The sequence below is a fragment of the Artemia franciscana genome, chromosome 16 (genome assembly GCF_032884065.1).
Source record: "Artemia franciscana chromosome 16, ASM3288406v1, whole genome shotgun sequence".
NCBI classification, from domain to species: Eukaryota; Metazoa; Arthropoda; class Branchiopoda; order Anostraca; family Artemiidae; genus Artemia; species Artemia franciscana.
In genome coordinates, this window is record NC_088878.1 from 34,361,391 (window position 1) to 34,387,585 (window position 26,195).

Sequence of the window (26,195 nt, forward strand, 5' to 3'; positions counted from 1 at the left end):
AATTTCTGTTCGTTTTGATGTTGCTCCTTACTTTCATTTAAAAAACTTGTTTTTTTAAATGAAAAAACAGGTTTTGTACGGTTGACTTTAGCGAGCAAAAAAACGTGCAAAAAAACCGGTTTTGCACGTTTGACTTTAGCGAGCAAAAAAACGTGCAAAAAAACCGGTTTTGCACGGTTGACTTTAGCGAGCAAAAAACCATTCAAAAAAACAGGTTTTGCACGGTTGACTTTAGCGAGCAAAAAAACGTGCAAAAAAACAGGTTTTGCACGGTTTACTTTAGCGAGCAAAAAAACGTGCAAAAAAACAGGTTTTGCACGGTTGACTTTAGCGAGCAAAAAAACGTGCAAAAAAACAGGTTTTGCACGGTTGACTTTAGCGAGCAAAAAACCATTCAAAAAACAGGTTTTGCACGGTTGACTTTAGCGAGCAAAAAAACGTGCAAAAAAACAGGTTTTGCACGGTTGACTTTAGCGAGCAAAAAAACGTGCAAAAAAACAGGTTTTGCACGGTTGACTTTAGCGAGCAAAAAAACGTGCAAAAAACAGGTTTTGCACGGTTGACTTTAGCGAGATGGTAACACCTTGAATGACCAGCCAGAGAATAAAAATTGTCTTGCTATATTAATGATTATACCCAAAAAAAGGTGTTTGCAGTATGAACTCTCAAACAAGACTGATCAAACGATATTTACAAGTTGACGATATTTGCAATATTTAAGATATTTATTAGGTGACGAGATTTACAAAACACCATTCTGCCAGTTTCTAATGAATAGTTGGTAATATGATACAGCGTCCTACTTAATCAAAAAGGAATATCAAGAACAAAAAAAAAAAAAAAGAACACCAGAGCACCAGTCTTCCAGTATTTAATGAATAATTGGTAGTATGATACAGCGTGCAACTTAAAACAGTGTCTTAGGCTCGTTATTTAGCACATCCCCTGTTAGAAACAAACGTATAAAGGGTTACTAAGTGCAATGGAAAATTTTCACAAATTACGAGTTATCCGCTATACCTTAAGGAAATTTGACCCATATTCCCCCTATATGTCGTTTTCAACCCCCCCCCGCCATATATCCTTGTGTGACGTGCCCATATTCGCCCGTATCTCCTTGAGCGATGTCATGGGGCATCACCTATTCCCTTGCCGTGTGGAATGACTTTCCTAATAATACTTTTAACTAAAAGTTTGCCGAAAGCATTTTAGAATGTGACACACATAAGTAGTTGGTAATGGCAATTCCATAATTTACCGGTTGTCTTTAAAAAAAAAATGGAAATATAATGATTAAAAGAAACTGTCACCTTTTTTTATACTGCCTCCTGACCTAAATATTGTTTCAAGATTTTTTATTTTTATTTTATTTATTTTTTATTTTATTATTTTTTTACCAAATCGTTGCTGATTATTCTACATTCTAAAGTTGGACATAATACATTGAATTATTTTGATAGTGGATTTGATAAATTTCAGATAAAAATCAAATCCTGAAAATTTCACTTGAAATATTTTGTTCAGAAATAAACCATTTTAAACCTTATTTCCATAAATTCTTAGTTCCAATAAACCTTAGTTTTCATTCTTTAAATCTAAAACCCATCAATTCTTTTTTAACATTTTTAAGTAAGTTCATTCTTCGAAAACATAAACTCAAGTTTAATATTAAATTGGAAGAAAAATTTTCACTGAGAGTAAGGAGCTAGATTGAAACTTAAACAAGAGAAATTACTCTGTATGCGAGGGGGCTGCTCCTTTATTAGCCCTCGTTTTTAGGCTTACGTCTTAAAGCTCTTTAAAATACCTCTCAATCATAATCAAGGGCCCTTGTATTAGCGTAAAGAGTAAGGATTGAGGACGTGACAGCACCCCTAATATACAGAACAATTTCTGTTTGTTTTAAGTTTTAATGTTGTTCCTTATTTCAACTGAAAAAACTTACTTTTTAAGTTAACTTAAAACTGACTTTCCGATCATGCCAGGAAATACCGTTTTCCCTCCCCCGTGTAATATTTCTCCTGGAAAAGCCTCTAAGCAACTTTCATCCCCACGGGAAAGTCTGCCCTGTAAAATATCTCACTCCCCAGAGAAAATTACCCGAAAATGTTTCGTATGTTTCCCAATAACAAATACTATATATGAGCAATGTGGACAAATTGCATTACTTACAGTTCTTTCTCCAGGTATAGGGGTTATATCGTCACCAAGAGCATAGTTATTGTATCATTGGACTCTGCTGAATTAAATGGCTATCTTAAAGTTTTGATCGGATATCTTTGAGGAAACAGCGACGTCCGAGAGGGTTAAGAAGGGCACTATAACTTTTGATTTACGTTCTAATTACCTATCACCCGATCCTTTAGGACCATTGGTTCGATACGATCATCCCTAGGAAGGACAAAAAACATACATCCGTGATCTTTCTTCTGGCCAAAAACGTAAATTTTTCGTAAAAAAATGATAAAAAAAAAAAAAAAATTCACTTATTAAACTACTTAATAAAAAAATAAGTAGGAGTTTGAAACCTCTACGGTAGATTTATCTGATTTTCTGAATCTGATGGTAGGATTTTTGTTAAGATCGCTTGACATTTTGGGTGTATTTTCCCCCCTTTTTGAAAATCAGGAAAATTTTCTCGGCTTTTATTGGTAACATTAAGCTTAATGAATTTCAGGGTAATTCGCCGAAAATTACCCTGACAAATGTTTAACATTGAGCATATGCCAACATTGGACAAACTTATAAACTTGCAGCCCTATCCCAAGGGGTTGTGGGGGGTATGTCACCCACAAAGGCCTTTTTATTGGACCATTCAGCTATGCTGAACAATATAGCAATCTCAGAATTTGATCGGATGACTTCGGGTAAAAAGGGGCGTGAGAGGAGGGCCAGTTGGCCCCCAATCCTTTTGGTCACTTTTTGGTCTCCTGGTCCCTAGAACTTTTAATTTTCGTTTGAATGAGCCCTTTTCCGATATTCTGGGACGATTGGATCAATATAATCGCCTCTGTGGAAAAAGCAACAAATAAACACGCATCCGTGATCTTCCTTATGGCAAAAAATACAGATTTTCACATTTTTGTTGATGGGAGATAGAAACCCTTGAAGTTGTGTTCTCTTACGCGCAAAACATTACGTTTTGATTTTCATTAAGAAGCCTCAACTTTCTGTTGTTTTTTTTTCTCTTTTCCAAAAATCAGGCTAATTGTCTCAGGCTCGTAGCTTTTGATGGGTAGCATTAAACTTAATTAATAATATTTTGGAATCAGCATAAAAAGCCGTTTCTTTTAATATATCTATTGCTATCAAAATTCTGGTTTTTAGAGTTTCGGCTACGATTTGACCGAGTTGTTCCTTGCATACTGTTAGTTACCATGAGCTGTTATGATAAACATAACAGCATGTAACATATAACTATATGTAACATGTAACTACATGTAACATATAGTTACATGAGCTGTTTGATAAACATAATGACCGTGTACATCAGATACATGACTTCAGAGGATTGAGAAATTGAAATAAGGGAACGATCGCTAGAGGTTACAACAGTAATGGCATAAATGACCACAAAAAACAAAAAGAATAAAAAAGGATTAAACTGGAATAAAACTCATTAGTATTGCTTTTTACACAAAGGCTTGGGAAGCTAAACTTCATCTCTTTCATCGAAATTGGAGACAAACCCAGAGCATGGAGAGAATCACAGAACACCAAATCTGAACATAGCAAGAAATTATGGACTACCCTCTCCCTCCCCTATCTGAGGGTCCTTTCGTTGTTTTAATTTGTTTGCGTTGTTTCCTTCCAATTTGACATTTTATGCTATGATTTCCACAAATTGGATTGTTTACAGTGATATAAACATTCATGGAAACAAACTTTAAGCAAGGAATGGCCAGTTCTAGTAGGAACCAAAATATAAAAAAAGGAGTTTAAAATTATTAGTTAAGTCAAACTTCTTCTTGGAATGCCAGCCTTCTGGAGTCCACTTTGGTCTTCTTTTGGCTTCATGACGATTTTCCATCTGCAGGTGATGATTGGGAATAAGTCTTGCTACTACCTGCCTAATCTACTCGCAGATATTATGATGTATCAAGAAATTGAAGATACTTCTTTATATTGATGTCTTTCAGTATCAGATGATGTCTTTCACTGATGTATTTCATTGTAAGCTGGTAGGCTTGAGAGCAGCAATACGTTCATGTCAGGCTAGTGCTTTGCCTTACCAAATATTTTCCTAATATTGATTACTTCTTGCTGGATGAATTAAAATTCAAAAATCAAGCGGTTCAGGGATTCTGGAAAACAGATGTCAAATCTGCAGCAAGGATCGACTCGTTTATGTCAAGTAAAATCCTCCTTCTTAGGATCAAACAGTTACCTTTGATTCTATAGTAAAGAATATTATCTGCCCTTGATGGAAATAAGGATGGATGAAACTCTTGCCCAGGATGGAATGGGCATTTTTGTTTTTGAAGGCAGTCTTCTTCCGAGTGTTTTTCTGAAGGTTTGGGATTTCAAGTTGGGTTGATCCAATGATTCTAGGAGTTACTCATATTAAAACAGAAGTTAAGAAGGGTTGTGTTCTATCCCGTATTTATGGATCGTTTCGAAAGGAGCACAGGAAAGGGAATGGGAAAACAAGGAATTAAGTGGAGAAGAAACAAATTCATATACTTTGACTATGCTGACGATTTAACCATCTTAGATGAAAGTATAAGCAAAATGCACGAATTTTTTGAGGTTTTGCGAGTTCAGGGTGCTAGATTAGGATTGAAGATTAATTTCAAGAGGGCCAAGTCACTAAGGCTTGGATTAAGTTAAAATAGGAAAGTGATGTTGAGTAACGAACAGATCGATCAAGTGGGCAGCTTCACTTACCTTTGTAGGATTAATACCAAATCGGTGGGAGCAGTAAAGATATTAAGAATAGAATAGTCAAGGCTCAGGGTGTTTTTTCACATTTGAAAAACCTTTGGAAGAAAAGGAAAATAAGTCTACGAACTAAGATTATAATATTGGAAGTGGTCAATTGGTGATGAAAATGTTGAATATGGTTCTGAATCATGGGTGGTCCGACAACGGAGGAGGATTTACTAGATGTGAGTAGTACTGGCCAGTAGGCCAAACTTCAGACTGGCCAGTTGGCTTGCTATCTCATTATATTTGATACTTTGGTGACTGGTAATGTGCTGGAGCTTGATATTAATAAGGATATTTTGGAGACCAATTAATTGATCTCTGATCGTCCTCAGGTCTGTGTTTCTGAATTTTTTACGCGGTTTCAAATAGTTAAAAAATGTGCCTACAGTTGGCGATCAAAATTACTAGCATTAGATATAGGACTGGTTCTAGCGCTCTTTAAGGAGGGTACTATCTATCTATAAAAAGGAAAAAAAATCTATTTCGCATTCAGTGATGTCAAATCACGAAAATTCAGTAGGGGAGGGGGGCAAAAATAAATTTTTTAAAGTCTATGGGGATAAAAATTGTTGTATTTTCTTTTTTTTTTAATGAAAGCATAAGAAAGCCGTTTTCTCTGGAAATAAAAAGAAGGCTATTTTCAAAATCCAGGGAGAATACCTTGAAGGGAATAATACCTCATACCCCTCTGTTTCCGGCAATTGGACACCACTCCTCAGATGAACCAGCTCTATGTTTGGCCTAATGCAAGACAAAGATTTAAAGACCAGCATATTACACTTTTATTTATTAAAAATGATCAATAATTGAAAGTAGAAATACAAAAGCAGTAGCAATAGTTTAAGTAAACTTTAAACTTCCTCTTAATAACTTTGTTTCCACTTTATAAAAGAGATATGCATTTATGTTTGTAACAGAGTGATATTACAAGTCACATAATTGTGCAAATAATATAATATTCACAAAAAAAGGATGTCAACCCAAATCTGTTTCGTCAAATTTGTGTATTTTGTTGCCGCATGTTTTTCACCGACTAAAATTTACCACGTCTAGGACTCGTCCCTTGATCTCCAATCATGAGCTTGAAAACAAAGAAAGAATTAAAGGACTACCGATTATGAAATAGCACCTTAAATAAAGCTAGGTTTTAGTGGTAAGATAAGAGGTAGGGGTGGTAAAATAAACCCTTCAATCCATCCAAGAACTTTTAAAAGTGTCAACTATGTTGGTGTTTTACCTGCATTCCCCTCAATCGGGGAACTATTGAACCTCGCTCGTCAAAGAGCAAAGCCTTTAACGACAAATCGTCAAAAGACAGCTTGGCAGGACTACCTTGAGCAGGGTAAACCCTGTCAGGAATAACTTAAAAGAGCTTCACCGACGATCCATTAGTACCTTGAATAAACCTCCAACAGAATCGATCTCTGAAAGTCCTTCGCTGGAAATATTCCCGTGAAGGTGCAATAGATACGTCAAATCTGTCGTCAAAGCTGTCATCAAAGCAACGTTAAAGCTGTCGTCAAAGCAACGTCAAAGCTGTCGTCAAAGCAACGTGAAAGCTGTCGTCAAAGCAACGTCAAAGCTGTCGGCAATACGTCAAAGCAACAAATACGTAACACAAAAGGAATGAGGCAGCTGCGATATATCTCCATTGTTGATAGAGCCATAATGATTGTAATAAAAAAATGTTCAGGAAAATGTTGCCAATCTCTTGATGTTGTCCTGGTGTTTAGCTGGGTACTTGTATGATATACCCCCCTACCTAATATTCTTCTGATATGTGTCTCTGACGCTCAATCTTAATGAAATGTAACTAAGTATGATAAAACTATAATACTTTAGCAAATAAATTTGGGTTGTATATTTGCATATTAGGGGGGTGGGGTAAACTATAGTGGTTAAAGTGGGTAAAGTATAAAGTATAGGGATATCTGGATTTAATTTTTAACTCAAAATATCCCCATCTGCAGTAATGTAGTTTTTGGTAGTAAAATTTAAAGAGACAGAATCGTGGTTAAACTCAACAAGTATCTTTTGAAGATGTAGTTGTTTATGGGAATCAGCAGATAGTTATTGTTTAAATTTTTACGGAAGAGTTCATTGATAATACAAGTAGAATATAATGATAATTACATTAAGATAATTTTCGAGGAAGGTCACACGATAACCTAACCTACCCCCTACCCCACTAATGTGTGAAAATATAGCCAAAATTTGTTTATAAAGTTTTTTGTTTTCATCAAGTTTTGGTATATTTCACTAGGATTAACTTAATTTCACTTCTTGAGTGGGTTCACTATAACAGATAAATACCATAATTATTCAGATTTGACCATGCTTATCATCCTTTAAACCTCAAACATAAGCCATCTGTTGGCTCCTACATGAAAGCTATTCCCTCTTTAGCTGTTCGGTGTTTATGGTTTTGGCTTTTTTCTGCTGATTTTTCATTCGCGTTTCTTTTTTTGAATTTGATGTCGTTGCTCCCAAAAAATGCATAGTTGCAATATATCGTTTTCATTAAAATTGGAATTTCTGATTTTCACTTTATATATATATATATATATATATATATATATATATATATATATATATATATATATATATATATATATATATATATATATATATATATATATTTATATATATATATATATATATATATAAATATAGCCCAAATTTCTTGCCAAAAACTGTTGATCGTTTATTCAGCGGTGATCGAGTCATTTAACAGACCAAAAGGTATTGCTGGTCATGAAATAGTGACTTGGGGGTGAGGTAAAACGAGGTCTTATAATGATAGTTATAAGAAGAGTTTAATTTTTATGGAAGAAAAATTTGACGGTTATCATTATCACCCTTCAACTTGAAAACAGTGACGAATATTTTGTATTACCCTAAAAACTTCACAATTTCGGAACAGGCGAAAGAAAATCCTGAGAAATCGTGGTTTTCGGGTAAGAATCGATCTAAAACAAGTCCAGGAGACAAAAAATGTCTTCCTTTTGATTTTTTATGTAAACATTGTATTATGCCAAGTTTTATCCGGTAAAAAGAGTATAGAGCCTGATAGGTGTACAATTGTACAATTACTCCTCCTCAGAGGGAAACATATATAGTTCTGAAAACAATTTTCAAAGTTCTAAAATGCAAAATTTATCAATTTCTAAAAGGAGTTCACTTTATTTTACTGAAAACTCGTCATCACCTTTATGTTCTATTATGTTCAAATATGTAACCAAAATTACATGTTCGCGTTTCATTTTCCGTTTCTTGATTTCGTAGATATTGCTTCTTTACTGCTAAATTTATAATTTGGGATTTATATTTGACATTAGGGAGTGACAGGGACAGAAGGAAGGGTAGAGTAAATTGAAGTGCATTCGGAATTATACCAGTAAGTATTTTAGAATTTGTTCAACTTAATTGAATAGTGTTTTCCTCTAAATATGAGAGTGACTGCTCATTAGAAAAGTAAGAAATAAATTATTATAGATAGCGGTAGCAGTTTTCCTAACTGTATGTAAAAACAAACATAATGCAGTAGTAAAAAAAACTTGAAAACAAATTAGTGTTTATACAATTATCTAAAAACAAGTCCTGACCCTTTCAATTCTCTGCTTCTGTAGAAAAATTTAAGATTAACCAAGAACCGTGATCATTAATGGACTTAGAATGCTTTTATCACCAGACAACACTATAGCGTTGATTTGGCATGAAAGAAATATAAACCATTTCAAAAAGCAGCATTGTGTGACATGTAGACGTCAGTCGTATGGCTGAAGTAGATGCCACTGTTGTATCCTTTCTTTCGGGTTATTTATCATCAAATTCCAGTGATGGTAGGCCTTCCCTTGAGCATAACTCTTGCCGCCAATTGTGAGTTTCCCAATTATACCTGAAAAATACATTTTTCCAGTTAAATTTTTTTTTTTTAGTTGGCTAGGTGAGAATAATTATAATCTACAAGTAAAATTTCAGGGGAGGAGGAATTCAGGACTGGAGCCACTGAATACTTAAATTCTCAGGATTCTTTAAAAAATTCAGTATCATAATAAAGTGTTTGAAAATCACTTAGTATTGTTATGAATAGAGAAGTTTATAAAAGCAATATTTGCATATGTGTCTATTAAAAGAAGCTTTTCTGTCCAAAATCGAACAAAATCATGCGCATTGATAGAGGTTTTGAAAAGTAAGTAGCTTAAACTATTTCCATCGCCTTTTAATCAATTCGTGACGTTTAGGACGTGTTTGATTTTTCTTTTCTTTTTAACAAAGGTCAACACCAATTGCGAGTTTTTTCACCTTTTTGACTGGACATCATTGAGTCACAAAAACGATTTTATTTTCTTTTCGATTTGATTCAATTTGATGTCAACATGATGGTGTGAATTTAATATTTACAATTTTTTCTATCTCAAACAATTTATTTTTTGGACGCCCAGGTCTGTAGAAATAGAGATAGATGGTATCATAGCGCAATTAAATTTGGCAGAGGAAAAAAAAACAGTAGTAGCTACGGACTTTTGCAATTTTGTAGGTATAACAATCTAGTTACAACCTATATGGTATTTGGTCATAAAATTGGCCATAAGTTGACATGGCATTCACGTGATGGTAAGACAGCAAACCTTATTGATTATGCTATCGTAAACCAAAGACTGGCAGGCTCAATTCGAGATACTAGGGTATATAGGAGTGCTGTTATTGATGTTAAAAATAAAGATCAGAATCTAGTAGTGTCTAGGGTAAATTTAAAGCTGAAATTTTCGGAAGGGTAACTACCTCCCGGTAAGTTATGATGTTGGTAGACTCCAGCATGAGAACTCAATTTGATGTCAGTTCTGACGGTTCAAATTTACACCTTTTTTTTTCTACTTATCTCAAAAAATTCATTTTTTGGACACCCAGGTCGGTAGAAATAAGGATACACGGTATTCTAGCCTAGGTAAATTTGGTGTAGGAAAAGAAACAGTAATAGCTACAGACTTTTGTGATTTTGTAGGTACAACAAACTAGTTATAACTAATACGGTGTTTGGTGTTTGACATGGTATTCACAAGATGGTAAGACAGCGAACCTTACTGATTATGTTATAGTAAACCAAAGACTGACAGGATCAATACAAGATTCTAGGGTATATAGGAGTGCTGTTATTGATGTTAAGAGTAAAGATCACCATCTAGTAGTGTAAGGTTAATTTAAAGCTGAAAATTACGGAAGGGTAAGTACCTCCCAGGAAGCTTTGCTGTAGGTAGACTCCAGGATGAGAATTTGAGAAAAACTTTCCAGTAACAGTTAAATACTAAAATTGCGAGTTTAAAATTTGACAATGTGGAAGATGGATGGGATAATCTTATAAAAACAATTTGTAAAGTAACTGATGGTGTCTAGGGAAGAAAGTTAAGACTGCAACTAGGAATGTTAGTGAAAAGGCTTTAAGTTTAATAGAGAGGAGAAGGGGTCCGTAAGAGAACTATCTGAATGAAAAATCCTATTAAAACAAAAGGAATGTAAAGAAAGTGGAGAAAACATTAAAATATGAAATAAGGAAGTATGAAGTGGAGGCCATGAATTAAATTCCCGGGGATCTGGAAGATGAAGCTTGACGGCATAAAAGCAAAACATTACACTGGCATGTTAATAAATTGAGAGGGAGTGGTCAATCCAGACTTGTCCCTCTTAAAATAGGAACGGGGCCGCAATTAGTGACAAGAAATGAGTTAAAGAGAGATGGGCAGAATATGTCGAGAATTTGCTAAGCCGAGTTAGGGCTTCAGAAAAAGATATAGAGGAAAATGAAAAAATTTGTGATACCTTGGATGTGAAGGAAGATTTGATTTGTAAGAAGAATTAGCGACAGTACTAAAAGAATTAAGAAATAATAAGGCTCCAGGCGCTGATAGTGCGAGAAATAAGTTTTTTAAATATAGTGGCTCTGGGGTTAGAAATAAGTTACTGAAGTTTATGAATAGGATTTTTACAAAAGGGGAAGTACCTAACGATTTAATTAAACCACTGTATAAGAGAGTTGATAAGAGTGAGTGTCGTAATTATCGAGGCATTAATCTTGTCTCTGTAGATAGCAAATTACTTAGTAATATGATACTGTTTAGACTGAGAGATGCTGTAGATTTAGTTTTAAGAGAAGAACAGTGGGGTTTTAGAAAAAATAAAGGATGTATCCTCCAAATTTTCACTCTTAGGTTAATAATTAAGAATTGCCTTCATTGTCAAACACTTTTAGTCCTCAGTCTTATAGATTATGAGCAAGCGTTCGATTCTGTTGATAGAAGTGCTTCATTAAAGGTCTTATCCTTGTATGGCATACCAGACAATATATATTAAAGTGATTAGTGCTATGTAGGAGAATAACACTGCTGCGATTAGAGTAGGAAATCTGGTTAGCATCTGGTTTTGTATTAAATCAGGAGTTAAGCAGGGTTGTGTACTATCTTCCTTTTTACGCATCGTTTTGATGGACTTATTTTTAAGGAGCTCAGGAAGAGCAATGGAAGACCACGGCATCAATTGGGGAGGAGAATCTCTCCTGGACTTAGATTACACTGATGATTTGAGCATCCTAGATGAAAGTTTGAGCAAAATGAATGAGCTTTTAGAGGTTTTGTGAGTTCAGGCTGCTAGAATAGGTTTGAAAATTATTGCTAAAGAGACTATGTGACTAAGGCTAGGAATAAGTGAAGATGAAAAGGTGGCATTGGGTAACGAAAAGATTGATCAGGTGGACAGCTTCACTTACCTATGTAGCATTATGAGTAAAGACGGTGGGAGCGGTGGAGATGGTAAAAGTAGAATAGCCAAGGCTCAAGGTGTTTTTTCACAGTTATAAAAAGTTTGGAATAATGGAAAGATATGTCTGCAAACCAAGATTAGAATAGTGGAAGGTACAGTGATAGCAGTGGTCAAATATGGCTCTGAAGCATGGGTGCTCTGAAAAGCGGATGAAGATTTACTAGATGTTTTCCAGAGAAATTGCCTACGTATTGTTCTGGGTACCCAGCTGACTGACCTTATTTCAAACAGTAGGTTTAACAAAGAATATAGTCGTGTCCTGCTTTCTAGGGCTATATTGAAAGAAAAGTTGAGATGACTAGCGCATTTTTCGCGGATGAAAGATAACAGATTGCCAAAGATTGTTATTTTCGGCCAACCGTCTAGGGCAAGATGGAAATCAGGTCGTCCCCGTTTAGGACGGGAGGGTATCATAAAGAAAGATTGAAATGATATGATAATTTTCTGGGAGGGTGTGAAGAGAGAGTCTTTGAATAGATTGGGATGGAGGAGGAGCGTATGTAGCTGTGTTGGCCTCAGGCGGCTTGGTGCTGCGGTGAGTTGTTGTTAGTAGTATTAGTAGTAGTTAGCACTTAATTTGTCGTTAACTGTCCTTTCTGCTTTAAGATACAAGACGTTTTCTATTATTTAAAGACACGAAAATTCTTAGAAACAAAATAAATGCAAAATGTTCAGATAAATACAAAATACGCAACTTAAACAGTTCTGTCCATGCTTGATCAATTGCTAGCCTTTAGGAACTCTTTAATATTTTCTTTTCCCATTATCAAAGGCAAACCAAATCCAAGTATTTTCGCCTTATGACAGTATACTATTCGGCTATAGATTTTTTTTTATGTTTTCGAGCGATTGGTGGTTGATTTCAGTCCTAACAGTTCAAAAATTATAATTTACTTATTTTTTTTAGCCTTTGTAAAACGGTTCATTTTCTTGAATTATTTAAATATATTAATCTTCATAGTACCCTAATGGTCCTTAACTGTCCTTGGTACTTTAAGATACGAGACACTGTCTTTTACTTAAATACCTTAAATACACTAACACAACCAGCAATGAGATAAATGCCAGATATATAGGCTACTAGTTTGTGCAGTGAACAAGAATTATCCAGAGACATCATTGCTTTATAGGAAAACAAAAAGCAGGGCCAATAGCCTTGCACCCTAAAATTTTCTTTTTCAAAAAGGTCATTCACTTACGAATTCCACTCCATTTATCAGCTAAACTCAGTTAAATCAGTTAAAACACAAGGGCTCTAATAGGCTTAAGGGACGTTAGCCCTACTCCTATTTGTCATATTTCCTGTTCATCTTATGCTCCAATTGACTATCCATTTCAATTTTGATTTGTTTGAGGACTTACTTAGTGATCTATAACAACACCTGTTATCTTTATATTTGGTGAGACTATAAACTTTAATTTCTTGTAGTTGTGATTTTCATTTATTCATAGACAGAAAATTCTGTTTGTTTTAAGTTAGAATTATGATTTGACTTTTTTTCTGCTTTTGTTCGGTTTTAATCTGGCTCTTTAATGTTATATGAATTTTTATTTCTTTTTTTAGAAAGTTTGTTTAATTAATTTTGGAAGAGATCCATACTTTTACAAAGCCTACAACAATCAGATAAATTATATAAAATGAGCTGAAATACAAAAACTCTAGTTTTGTTCAACAAGGAAGACAGAGACCAGAGTACCTTGTTAGTTTTAATAGGATTAGAGACTCAGGTCAACTTAAATCACATCTTTAAGTACCTAAACTTTCTTTCTTGGTAACAGTTTCTCTTTGTAGAAACACAACAAATTGTATATTTGTCCAAATTAAGGTATCCTAAGAACGGTTCAGAATGCCCAGTTAAACCGGATACTGGAGTAGATTCTTATAATCATTGTTTGGAAAAGCTTTCTTTTGCTTCAACAGTTGCTAGGATAGAGCTAATACATTTATCAGAGAATTTTTTATGTTGAAGATGCCATTTGGAGAAAAAAGGGAGCATGACATTCCATTGATATTTAAAGATTGCTGAAAAGCAGAAAATTCCCCAATTTCTCCATTTTTTTCATTTTTTTTATTTTCTCAACTTTCATAAATTAAATATAAATGTTGGAGTGTATAACAACAAGTTAAACAGTTACTGCGTTGAAAAAAGTGGTAAAGTATGGTAGAGGAATAAGGGAAGTTTCGGACGCCAAGGTTACTGCCTGAGATAAGGAGAAAAAATCCCGTTTTGAGCTTTTTTTCTCTGGTGTAGGAATCTTTCTCATTTAACATTTTTATTCTGTGTAATGTGGAGATCACGGGACAATGAGATCTGGATGTCCTCCCTATATAGTAGCGGAAGGGATCTTAGTATAAAAGTGACTTTGTCAACTAGAGCGTAATTCTCTTTGTATTAGTGTATTTATATTATCTTAGAAATGGCTTACATGAAATGTTCACAATATAAATTATTGTTATGATTATAATTAAAATTGTTTTTTGTAAATTTTCTTTTTATTAATTTTTTTAATAAAGTTTTCTTTTACACACATAAATGATTTTTATAGGCTAGACTATTCTTAAGAATGTTTCCAATTTTGTTATTGTAATCAATTAGTCTAGAAATGAATGAATGAACTTGTTTTCTAACAAAACATAAACAAAACAGTAGTTATAAAGATAAAAGCTTTTCCTTTAATAGTAACACGAATGGACAAGGTAATACATTGATAATTTGAGAAGTACTTTGAATTTCTCAGGTTCATAGTTTAACATTACACAACAAGACAAGTTAGATATAGAAGTAAAATTTCAATTGTCTGCTTCAGCAAAAGGAATAAATAACAACCATAAAAAAATTCACACTTTCAAGAAGAAAAATATTAAGAAGAGAAAAGATAAGGAGAAAAGGGGGCTAGCTGGAGAAAAAAGGAATTGCAGATAGGGATGATAATCACCAAAAAAAAGAAAAAAAATATTTGAATAGTCTGCGACTGTTAGCTAAAAGAACCAATAAATATACTGGCAATGGGAGAGAGTTGATATTTTATGCTTAGCCTTATTCTCTCACTCTTTAAAAATTGGAAAATAAACTTGTACTTAGCTCTTGATAAATGACAACGTTGATTCACCAAGGCTGATTACTTTAGTACAACAGTTCTGAAGTGCCACAACAGTAAAAACAAACCTAATTATTTGAATGAATTTAGTGGAAACTTACACATATCTTAGAAAATTAGGCAAAATTGGGAATTTTATGAAAAAGAAATCTAATATGCAGTAGTAGTATTCTATCAACGAATACTACCAGCCAGTACCTTCCTCGATCCTCTGTAGCGGTACTTTTTTTTAAATCCCTCATACTCCATCAATTGGTCTTGTCAGCCACATAGGGGGTATAGTAGAGTCGAATGAAGTTACCACTCCTTTTTGAGACAATAACATTCATGGAAGCAACACATGCTGAACAAGAATGTTATTACTGTACCATGAGAGCCCTATGTCGTAAGTGCCTTATCTGGATTTTATTATCTGAGTTTCCAGTGAAAAAGCATCTTGTTTGCCAAGCTTATTTTGTCGATGAAACAAGAAAGCGGTTCCAAGAGGCCAGTACCTATGTTGTATCTTGGCGTCATTTTCCAGTGAAAAATAAATTTTATTGCCAAGTTTAATTTGTCGATGAAATAGCATGATGGCTCCGAGCGCAAAGTACCCTTCTGGCGAGCATTACATAAAGAGAGTTTGAAATATCAAGATGTTTAATAAAAGAAATTTTGATGAGGGTTATAATATAGAAGACCTTCATAATCTATGTATTTTTTGTCATAAGCTTAGTGACGGAACCTGTTTTTCATACAGTCTTAGCTTATCAAAACACATTTACAATCCCTTTAGTTACCGAATTGTATGTATATAATGTATCATCTTTAGTTTGAATAACACCCCTCCCTACTAGCCATTTTTGAACTTTTGAATTCAATACATGGAATATTTTTCAACCTTAACCTTCAGGGGATGGTAAAGAGCAAAATCAAATCTAAAAAGCGCATAAACACTGATTTGGGTAGTTTACGAGCTTAGCCCTCAAGGTAAAAAAGACACGGAATGAAGATATCAATTATGAAGAGTCCGAGAATATCAATGAAGCAGACAATTACATTGATAGCCTGTTAAAGGACTGTTTTGGAGAGGGGGACACTATAGATCCCTCAAAATTGACTTGGAAGAATTAATAAACGATCTCGGCCTTGATGGTGAATTATTGTCTCGAACGACCAGGGATCTTCCAGCCGCCTACTCACGACCACGGCTTTGCAAATGGACATTAATAGTGTCAGCCCTTCGTAAGTAAAAAATCGCAATTATTGAGTCATCAATGAGATTCCTTCTTTGATATATTTCAAAAAAAGAAAGTGGAAACCCAGTGAGTTATTATGTGCGTGACAAATTTACAGCGTGAATAATGCTTTAATTACAAAAAACTTAACGTTTCAATTATAGGATCTAACGCAAGGCAAGAAGTTGAAAAAGTAATAATAGGGCATAGGGGGTCTCGTTTGAGAGTTCAGACGCCTCTAAAGTTGCTGGTTATTAAACTTGGTGGAATATTATTTTTTCAGCTTAATAAAACCTTGTCCTTTCAAACAGAAAATAACTTCTAATTGATTTTCCAGGCTCCACCTGCAACGTGGATATATCCATATTGGCATCATCATCACAATTTCAAGATAATCTTTATGTCAGTATTGAGACAGAACAAGCCCCAGATTGGGTTGACAAATTATGACGAGGACTTTTTTGGACATACACCCCGAATATTTCAGCAGAGGGTCCGGGTTAGTAAAGTACCCTTGAACACCAAAGTGTATCAGAGGATGGTTTTACTGGGGCTGACCACTCCAGTCCTGATGCACTATAGTGTATGTTGAGTGAGCTGGGGGTTTCACTTCGCGAACTATCCCAACCATTCATTATGAAGGTGAAGTAGAACAGAGTGGGGCAGGACTACAAAATCTCGTAATTCCCACTGTATTGCCAGAGTTTTATTTAACCGACTCTGCCTTGCACAATGTATATGCTGAGTTTTGGGATCCATTCAATTCACTTATGGTGGGTATCATCATGGCCGATCCAGTTGACATAGTGTACTCCAATGTGGGCAAGATGTGAGCCTTTCTTAAAAGACACATTCGGTACATGGGTGGGAGGGATGGCATTAAGTCATCTATCGCACAAAAAAGTAATTATTTAAATGAAAAGTTGGATGAGGTGTATTTGCATTATGTTCAAACTAAAATTCGAACCCTTCATCCGAACTTGCAAAATTTTGAGGGTGTATTTATGAATTGCGTGGATATTATTGTAAAAAATCAGATAAGTATAGTGAGAGAGGTAGCGGGTCGGTGGTTTTTTTTATTGAGAATTTAGATGTTAATGTGGGTAAGTTTAAAAATAATTTTATTTTAAGAGGTGGTAGGGGGAGAGGGGCATAAAATATAATGAAGATTTAAAGGGGTGTAAAGGTATACAACAAATTTGTTTCGATAAAGGTCTTCAGTGCTTCAAATATGAATTCTTCGTGGGAACTCGAAAATCCCTAAAAATGATACTAGTAAGACATATTTGGACGGTTTGGCAGTTAATTCGATGGGGAGGCAAAATTTCCCAAAGTAAATTTTAATTGTCTAAAAAGTAAATATCCAGTAACACTTAAAGAGATAAATATTTTGAGCATTTGGGGCCTAGTGCTTCACTTACTTACTTAGACTTAGGTCCTCACACGCCTGAGGGCGCATAAGGCAGCAAAAGTGGTTCGCCACGACGACCTGTCCTGAGCTTTCGACCAAAGCTCCTCCATCTAAGACCTCGCCAGATTCGCCTCCTACTCTAACATCCTGCCAACGGTCATTTTGGGTCTCCCTGACTTGCGGAAGCCAGGGGGGTATCCAACACCATATTTCATAAGGTAGCTTTCTATCACCCATTCGCACCATGTGCCCCCAATACATCCAACGTCGCTTTCTAATGCCATCAAGGATGGGGGTATCATTTGTCATGGTATAAATATCATCATTTCTTATTCTCTCAGTCCAATGTATATTTAAAATAGATGTTAGGCAGTTCACTAGCTCCCGGTAAATGGACTCTTCCGAATTGGTTAAGTCCATTCGAGAGCTAATATGCATACCTTTTGCTAAATCTTAAAAAAAAATTCAGTTTTGACTTTTACCAAAAGTGATTCTGTATCCCCGTAACAAACTTGAACTTGTCCTTCCCTCAGCCATTTATGCCTTTGCAAAATGTAATAAAACTATAACATTAGTTTTCCTGTAATTTCTATCATTGCGCTACAAGCAGCAATATTTTTATTTAGAAATAATATTCGTCTTTTCTATATAAAAGGACCATATTGGAGTCTATGATGGTGAACGATGTGAAGTTCGGGTCTGCAACGATTCAAGCACATTCTTTTGGGTCGATCACAACGACTCCTATTACGCAGACTCTTGTACGTTTTAGCGAAGGATAATTTATAATGAGTTATAGAGATTTTTCTTAACCTTCATTTTTGCTTCTGAACGTTTACTGACAGAAAAATTGCATCCGACTTTTCACCTGTGGGTTGTCCAGTTGGGTCAGCTTCTAGGATACGATCTCCGTGAAAAACATACCTTCCCCTCGTAGATCTCTCTACAAATAGATGCTGATCCACATCGGTGATCAAGCTTATATTCTCTTTACTGATTTTAAGAGTTAAACCCGTCCCCAAATGAGGAATTGAAAAACAATAACCCAAATCCAACCCGATTTCCTGATAGATTTTTCCCGTTTTTTACACAAAATATCCAGCAACGTCAATACATTCTTTGTCAGGTACATTACTGCAATAATCCTCTTCATTTTAGGACTCTTTCTTAGCCCGAATCCTCTTAGCAAATTCATAGTCGGCAGTGGTGCATTAACGATCGCAAAGTGAATAATAACTGATCTGATGGACTGCAATTTTTACTCTAGAAGCCTCGAAACGGAGTCATAGTACTCATACGGTTATATATCCTTACATATTAGTAAATCATACATTTCATCATCTGAAAAGCGCTGTTTACGGAGGAGGAAATTGTTAAAATCTTCACTTTTCTGTACTTGAATTAATTGACTTAGGAATTTGGGGAAGAAACTATAGGAGTCTAAAAGACGGATTTTATTCAAGCACGTTTTACCAATATCCGTCTTATTTCCATTGGAATTTGAAGACTAGCAGCTTTTTGGATGATTTAGGTATAATGTTAAATGAAGAAGTATTATCTACCCATGCACCATTTACAACTTAACCTCTCTGCAAACGTGTCAACGCTTATAAAATGAATTTCAAATCGTAGCTGGAATTGTACATAATAACAGGTAGAAAATATTGCTGTTTAACGTTTAAAATAATTAATTTATGGGCTAGTCCACGGAAGTTACTCCCCCAATCCCATAAAATTGGGTTGCTCAAATGGTCACGGTTGCGGAATGGCGTCCCTCTTCCACTACCCTCAGCAAATTTACCTTACAAACCCAAAATTTTTTTTTATATTTAACGGCCAATTTATCCTCTGGTGAAAGGGTCATAGGATAGGCTATATTGCGCAACTGTGAAATTGACTTTTTTGCTTTTTTAATAAGTGCTGTCATGGCTAAGCCCATACAATCTACCCCATCCAATGTCTCCTAAGCCTCTACCAATTGAATGGTAGTCTCTTTCTGCACGGGCATAAGAGACTGCAATTGCTTCATAGATATAAAAAAAACACATTTCCCATTGCGAATATTACAGGCAGATATTTTGACCGTATATAAGATTCAACAGCGTCACAGTAAGCCAAACAAGTACATTCTACTTGTAATCAGGGTTTTTAGTCGCTATACATATGCTATTCCATTGCGGTCAAAACGAGGTGATGAAGATGGTGAAGTTTTTGAATCTATCCTTGAACAATACTGTTGTGGGAAGTTTAAAAATGTCTGATATGATCATTAGGGTGGTGATAAAAAAGAATTGTTATAGGCAAGGGTGTATATAGGGGGTGTTACCGGATTTGAAACCCCCCACCCTCGGAAATTTTGCCCAACTCGTGAATAAGTAACAAAAATGTATATAAATAAATTTTGATGCGCTTTATAAAGTTGTTTTTTGTAATCCTTCCCTTGAGACCTCCCTCCCCCAAAAAATCCTGAATAAGTCCTTGGCTACAGGTTTTCCAGTTATAGTTTTTCTAAATTTGCTGTTTATTGTTGAATTTTTGCGTGAAAAGTGTGTTTAATTTAAAAAAGAAATTGTTCACAAGTACAGTGATATAAAGTATACAATGCGAAGCAGACTCAAATATCCACCAAACGACAGAAATTCTCCCAAAAAACCTTACATGTATAAAGTGTCATTATTTCCGGGGTTCTCATTGGGTTTTCAAAATAGCAAACTCCCACATTTTCCCCACGATATATCTAAGTCACCTCGAGGTTCTTAAGCAACTGTACTAGCATTTGCAGTCTATAAAAGAGTTGTTTCCAAGTTGTTTTCAACTTACGCTTCTTTTGGGAAAATCAATGAGCTAAATAGAAAATTGTTCCATTATTGCTTCTACAAAATTTGGACAGACAAATTTTTTGTTTTGTTCAAATTTTCTGTGCAAGCTATTTAGAAATTTCATTGAAAATACAGAAAATAGATCCTATAATAAATGATTAACATTATGGCTCCCATTTAGTGGAAGGATGCGTTTTTCAAATAAAACAAAAATTATAGAAAAGATTAGGAAATATAGTTAAACCTTTGACCTGTTTATCAGCAGGACTCGGCTGTAATCAATCTTCTGAAATCAATTTTTTTTTAAATCAATTTAGCAAATAACAATTTTTACAATTAACAGAAAATTTAACAATTTTCTGAAATAATTTTTTTTGGTGCTATTTACATCAATAGTCTTTAGGTCAGTCTAATTCATCTCTGATATGAGCTTGTGAATTTTCTTGCCTTTCATACAATTTTTCGTTTTATAGAAAAGGGAAATAATTTGCATGGAAGGACATCTATTCAAGCGAATTTTTCGGAAAACTGTGTTACTTCTCAGCCAAATTATTTCGCAGAAAATGTCACTCCTTAGTCTATACAACTAGTTCTTTTTTACGTTTTTTCAACAAATTTTATTATAAAAATAGACAAATGAAAAACGGCTTAGTTCTTTCTTTTCTAGCTTATTCTCTATTAAACATTAAAATAACAAAGGAAATATTTCAGGATTTTTTTAGGAGGACTCAGCCCTATTGTTTATTCAAAGATAAACCTAGATCTCTTAAAATGTCTCTATCGATACTATTTGGCTCATCAAGATTCAAAAAGATTCAATTTAGTTTTGAGTTAAGCTCGTGTTGCATTCACACTTTTCTTCGTATTTTCTTTGTCTATTGTTAAGAATAGAAGATTGAATAGGATATCCTGTAGAGAATCTTCCTTGGTTGAGTTTAGTGATGAAGGATATTTCTTTATTTAAAGTGTTGTTTCTTGTCTAACTGATTGTCACTTCAGTCCGAATTTATTTTGGTATATATTGGAAGTAAATAGGCTGAGGTATATTTTAAGTAGCCGATAAGTACGAGTACATTTGGAGTGTTATAATAAACAACCACTATGCCCAGTGCGTGGATGTATTAAGGGTTTATATGTTTAAATATATACTCCAAGTGTTTATATATACTCTCTCTCTATTATATATACTCTCTATATACTTAAGGGTTTATATATACTCTCCAGTACAGCTTCTGCGCGCCTATCCCCTCACCACCGTCTTATCCGTTTTTTTCGTTGATTTTGTGCGTGTATTTGTTTTTCTATTTGTGTTTTTATATTTACTCTTACTCCACCATATTCACTTTATGTATCATGTGGATGAAAAATAAAATAAATAAATAAATAAAAGGTGGGATATGTGTAGCAAATCCCATCCCCTGGAAAAATTTTTATGTAAAAGGAACATTTTTATGCCCGGCCCCAATGTCCCTTTTGATCTATTGATTCATTTAAAATCAGTATTCAACATTCAGATATATTCAATTTTGTTTTTAAACAAGCTTGTGAAATATGCATGATTTTCGTCTTTTAGTGTAGAACAACGTCTTCTAGCGTAGAATATTGGAACGTGCCTTTAATTTGAGTTTAAGAACAATGCTTTTGATAGTTTTATCATAATTAAAACTAGTAGTTTTCAATAGTATTTTTACGTAGTCCTTAATGCTGATTTTACAAAATAGTTTTTGCCAATTTAATAATAAAAACTTTTAATCAATGTGTCAGAGAATCCCACTGTCGAGGTTTCAAGCTCCTATCTGCAAAAATGTAGAATTTTGTGTTTTTGCCATAAGAAAGAACACGGATGCGTGTTTATTTTTTTTTTCCAGAGGTGATTTTATCGTCCTAGGGTCCTAAAGTATCATGAAAGCGCTCACACGAACGGAAATTTGAAGTTCTAATGCTTTTTCTAAGGTACCAAAGTATTGGAAGGAAATTAGGCCTCCTCTCACGCTCATTTTGTTCCCAAAGTCACCGGATCAAAATTTAGTTACGTTGGCGGATCTTTCCAAGGAGGAATTTTCCATGGAGGAAGAAAATTTTTTATCAAAGGGGTGCTGCATTTCCCAGTATTTTTTAAAAAACAATCAGAAACTAAATTTAAAGTTTTTTTTTTAACTGAAAGTAAGGAGTAGCATTGAAACCTAAACCGAACAGAAATTATTACCTATATAAGGTGGTTCGTCCTATCGTCAATACCTCACTATTTACGCTTGATTTTTTTTTAGCACTTTCAATAGAGCAATATATTCCAATTAAACGACCTTTATAATTAAGGGCTTATCAAACAGTTCGTGGTAACGAACTGTAGTAAGGAGCGACCCGGATCAATAGTAAACGAAACTCTAAAAAACGGAATTTTGATGCTAAAAGATATATCAAAAGAATCGGATTTTTATACTGATTTTAAATATATAAGTTTCATCAAATTTAGTCTTTGTCATCAAAAGTTATGAGCCTGAGAAAATTTGCCTTATTTTGGAAAATAGGGGGTAACACCCCCTAAAAGTCATAGGATCTTAACGAAAATCACACCATCGCATTCAGCGTATCAGAAAGCCCTATAGAAAAAATTTCAAGGTCCAATCTACAAAAACGTGGAATTTCGTATTTTTTGCCAGAAGACAAATCACGGGTGCGTGTCCTTGCGCTAAAGTTTGATTCTTTCTTGCAACTCTACTTTTTAAAACAATAAAAAAACTTTAGCGTAAAGAGAGGGGTGTCGAGGAGGAAAAGCCCCTTTCATATACGGAGTAATTTCTGTTCGTTTTAAGTTTTAATGTCGCTCCTTACTTTCATTTCAAAAAACTTGTTTTTTTTATTTAATTCTTAAAGAATTCTAACAAGTTTCAAACTTTAGCGTAAAGAGTGACATATTGATGATGGGAGGAACCCGCTCATCTACGTAATAATTTATGTTTGTTTTGATGCAGCTCCTTACTATTCGTTGAAAACAACTTGTTTTTTTTTTTAAATTTAATTACCATCAGTCAAGGGTTTAAGTCAATGGACTTAAAAAAGTAACAATATGATTTTAATTACAACAAAAATAAGTAGAATGGTCAGAGTCAAGATGCGGCATAGTTGTAAGGGCCGAGGGAATATCACCATGGAATAGAAGAAAACGAAAGACACACAGTGAATCTCACTTTTATTGTTCTATTTAGCTTATTTCTAAAAACTGCATAATTAATTGCATGTAAGTTACTATTATAAAGAAATTTAGAGCAGAGAGACAAAAAGATGTCATCTCCAGCATTCGCACCGAGAGTGGACCATATTTTAGTTTATATTATTATTAATTGAAAAACCTTTAAAAAGAATTTTTAAACAAAATTAAACGCCATTTTAAATTAAGATCAGCAGAAGCAAATTCCTAAAAAAAAAAAAATTCAAACTCAAAACGACTAGAAATTACTATTAAAGGATAAATGAAACCCAAAACAGACAGAAATTAAATAGATAATCATATAAAACAAATATACAACAATTACAGATGTAAATAAACCTTACAACGCGTAAAACTGGAATTGAAAATATTGCCCCATGGGTTTAGAGGGTTGTTTGAACCCTCGGAGGCATTTTTATATGATTTTCAAACTATTTTGAACAAAATAGCTCCCTCAAAATTTCGATCAGATGTATTTGGGGGAAAAAAGGCATGGGGAAGCCTGGATGCCTACTGATCACTTTTGACTCTTAAAACCAGAAATTCCAATTTCCAAAGTTAAATAAGTACTCTCCAAAGATTACAAGATCGACCCTTCCGCAAAAACTATATATACCCCTGGGGTATAACTTACGACACTTGCCCCCGGGTCAGAAGTGTTTTGTTGATCCCAGATTTTTTATTTGAGCTTTTGATAATTTTGAACAAAATGGTCATTTCTTGTTTTGGTTGGATTTATTTGGAGAAAAAAGAGCAAGAATAGAGGGTGGGCTAGTTACCCTTGGATCACTTTAAAAAGTGCACTAGAGCTGAGAATTTTCAATCAAATGAGTTCCTTCCAAAGTTTATACGACCTCCCCTTCCATAAAAGCCATATGCATCCCCCGGGGCATAACTGACAACACTCATCCTCGGGCTTTTGGGGGTTGTTCCGACCGCAGAGTTTAATTCTCTGATGTTCGGACTATTTTGAACAAAACGGCAATCTCAAAGTTTTGATATGATGCATTAAAAGAAAAGAGGGCGTGAGTGGACTAGTTGACCTATGAAAACTTTTGACTCTTAAAAACGGCACTAGAAAAAAGTAAATAATAAAACATTGGCCTCTTATGGCCTTTACCATAGGCAATGTTATAGCGTTGCCTTTGATTAAATAGATATATCAGGAATAAGAATTTTGTGTAAAATTTCTGATACTGTTCCCACTTCCCCTTTGCTCGAACGTAATGATGTTGAAAAATTTTAATATTTAAGTGTAATTTCTTATTCATCAAAATCTACCTTATGTAATAGAGTCAGTGATCTACAGCTTCTTCTTGAACTATAATAAGATTGTTGAAACTTTTATTGGCTTTGGAGAATGCTCATTTTAGGCTTCAAATGGCCAGAAGAGACAATGAGCACGATCTGAATCATGGAAGAAGAACAAGAAAAATCTAAACCACAGAAAAATTCAAAACGAACTTATATACCACGATCTTATTTTATATTTTTTTTCCGATGGAAGAACTTTCCGTCTTCAACAGTTTACTGGGCCATACAGGGGGTTTATAGTTTAAATTTGATCATTTAACCGTGTTTTTCCATTCCAAGGGACTATGAACTCACTTCTCTAGCTAGCTTCCCTTTATTTTCTTCTTTATTTGAATATTTATCTAAAAAAGAAGCTAGGACTAAATCCTTAAGAAAAACGAGAACTAGGATTTTATATTTGCTTGACAAGCGTAGAACGTTCTTGATAATCAGCAAACTGCAGTGTTTCTCATACATGCAGATGTCAGAACTTTCTGTAGGTAGTTTCCAAATGCCATGGGCAAAGTATTTTGAACACATTGATCGCACTAGGGACACGCATAAAAAAAACACAAACACTCATAAAACAAGCCAAAACTGGAAGAGCCACAAGTAAAATGAAAATGATAGGCATCATAAATTACAAACGAATCCAGTCAAAGATACAGCTTTTGGTTTTGATTGGGAAATTCTATTTATAGAAACCAGGAAAAGATATTCTAGATTTATGAAAATATGTATGTGATTTGATAGAAAAACTATTCCTGTTCATTGATTTTTCGACGAAAATATCTTAAACACATATGTGGATTTAGATGGTGAATTTTGTTCGTCCAACTGCCACTACATTAACTTCCTTTCTGAACCTCCATTTTAAACAATTATTTCTTTTTACTAGAGTCCAAGCAGTGAATAACACGGAATTTACTCTGATCCTCTCCAGTCTGTTAGTGAGACGTTTGATGTATCATCGATGGCTGCTTTCTACAATTACTTTAGTTCTCCTACTCAAGAGCTTCCTCATATTGTGCCTCAAGTTTCCCAACCAACAAGACAAAAATGAAAGCAAACAGCTTGGTCCAATCATCTAGAGGCTAGCAAACCAAGAACAGAGGACACGAAGAACAGCCTCATCCGACAATGCAGTACGATCTGGAACGATCTTCCAGAGGAAATTATCCCCAAACTTCCTCTATTTGACTCTTTTAAAAGAATCTCCAATATTCATATAATAACCTCGCTAAAATACTGCTGATAAATTAGCTATTTATTTGTACCCCGTGCCACGAATTCAGGGATAGAAAAAAAACAAAAAAAGACTTAGGGAACATTATTATGTCCGACTTTATTTTAGTAATTATTTAAAGTTCTGTCTTGATTTTGAAATTTGCGATTATTTCTCGAAA

At 34.4% G+C, this 26,195-nt stretch overlaps 1 protein-coding gene across 1 annotated transcript in view; it reads right to left on the bottom strand.

Annotated features, from left to right (window-relative positions):
* Positions 1 to 7,609: 7,609 nt before the first annotated feature.
* The window catches only part of LOC136037378 (synaptotagmin-15-like), a 182,953-nt gene continuing 164,367 nt past the window's right edge, over positions 7,610 to 26,195 (bottom strand). Inside the window, exon 9 of the mRNA XM_065720107.1 lies at positions 7,610 to 8,827. Within this exon, the coding sequence (XP_065576179.1) occupies positions 8,697 to 8,827 (131 nt within the window). The 3' untranslated portion in view covers positions 7,610 to 8,696. The remainder of the gene's footprint in view (positions 8,828 to 26,195) is intronic.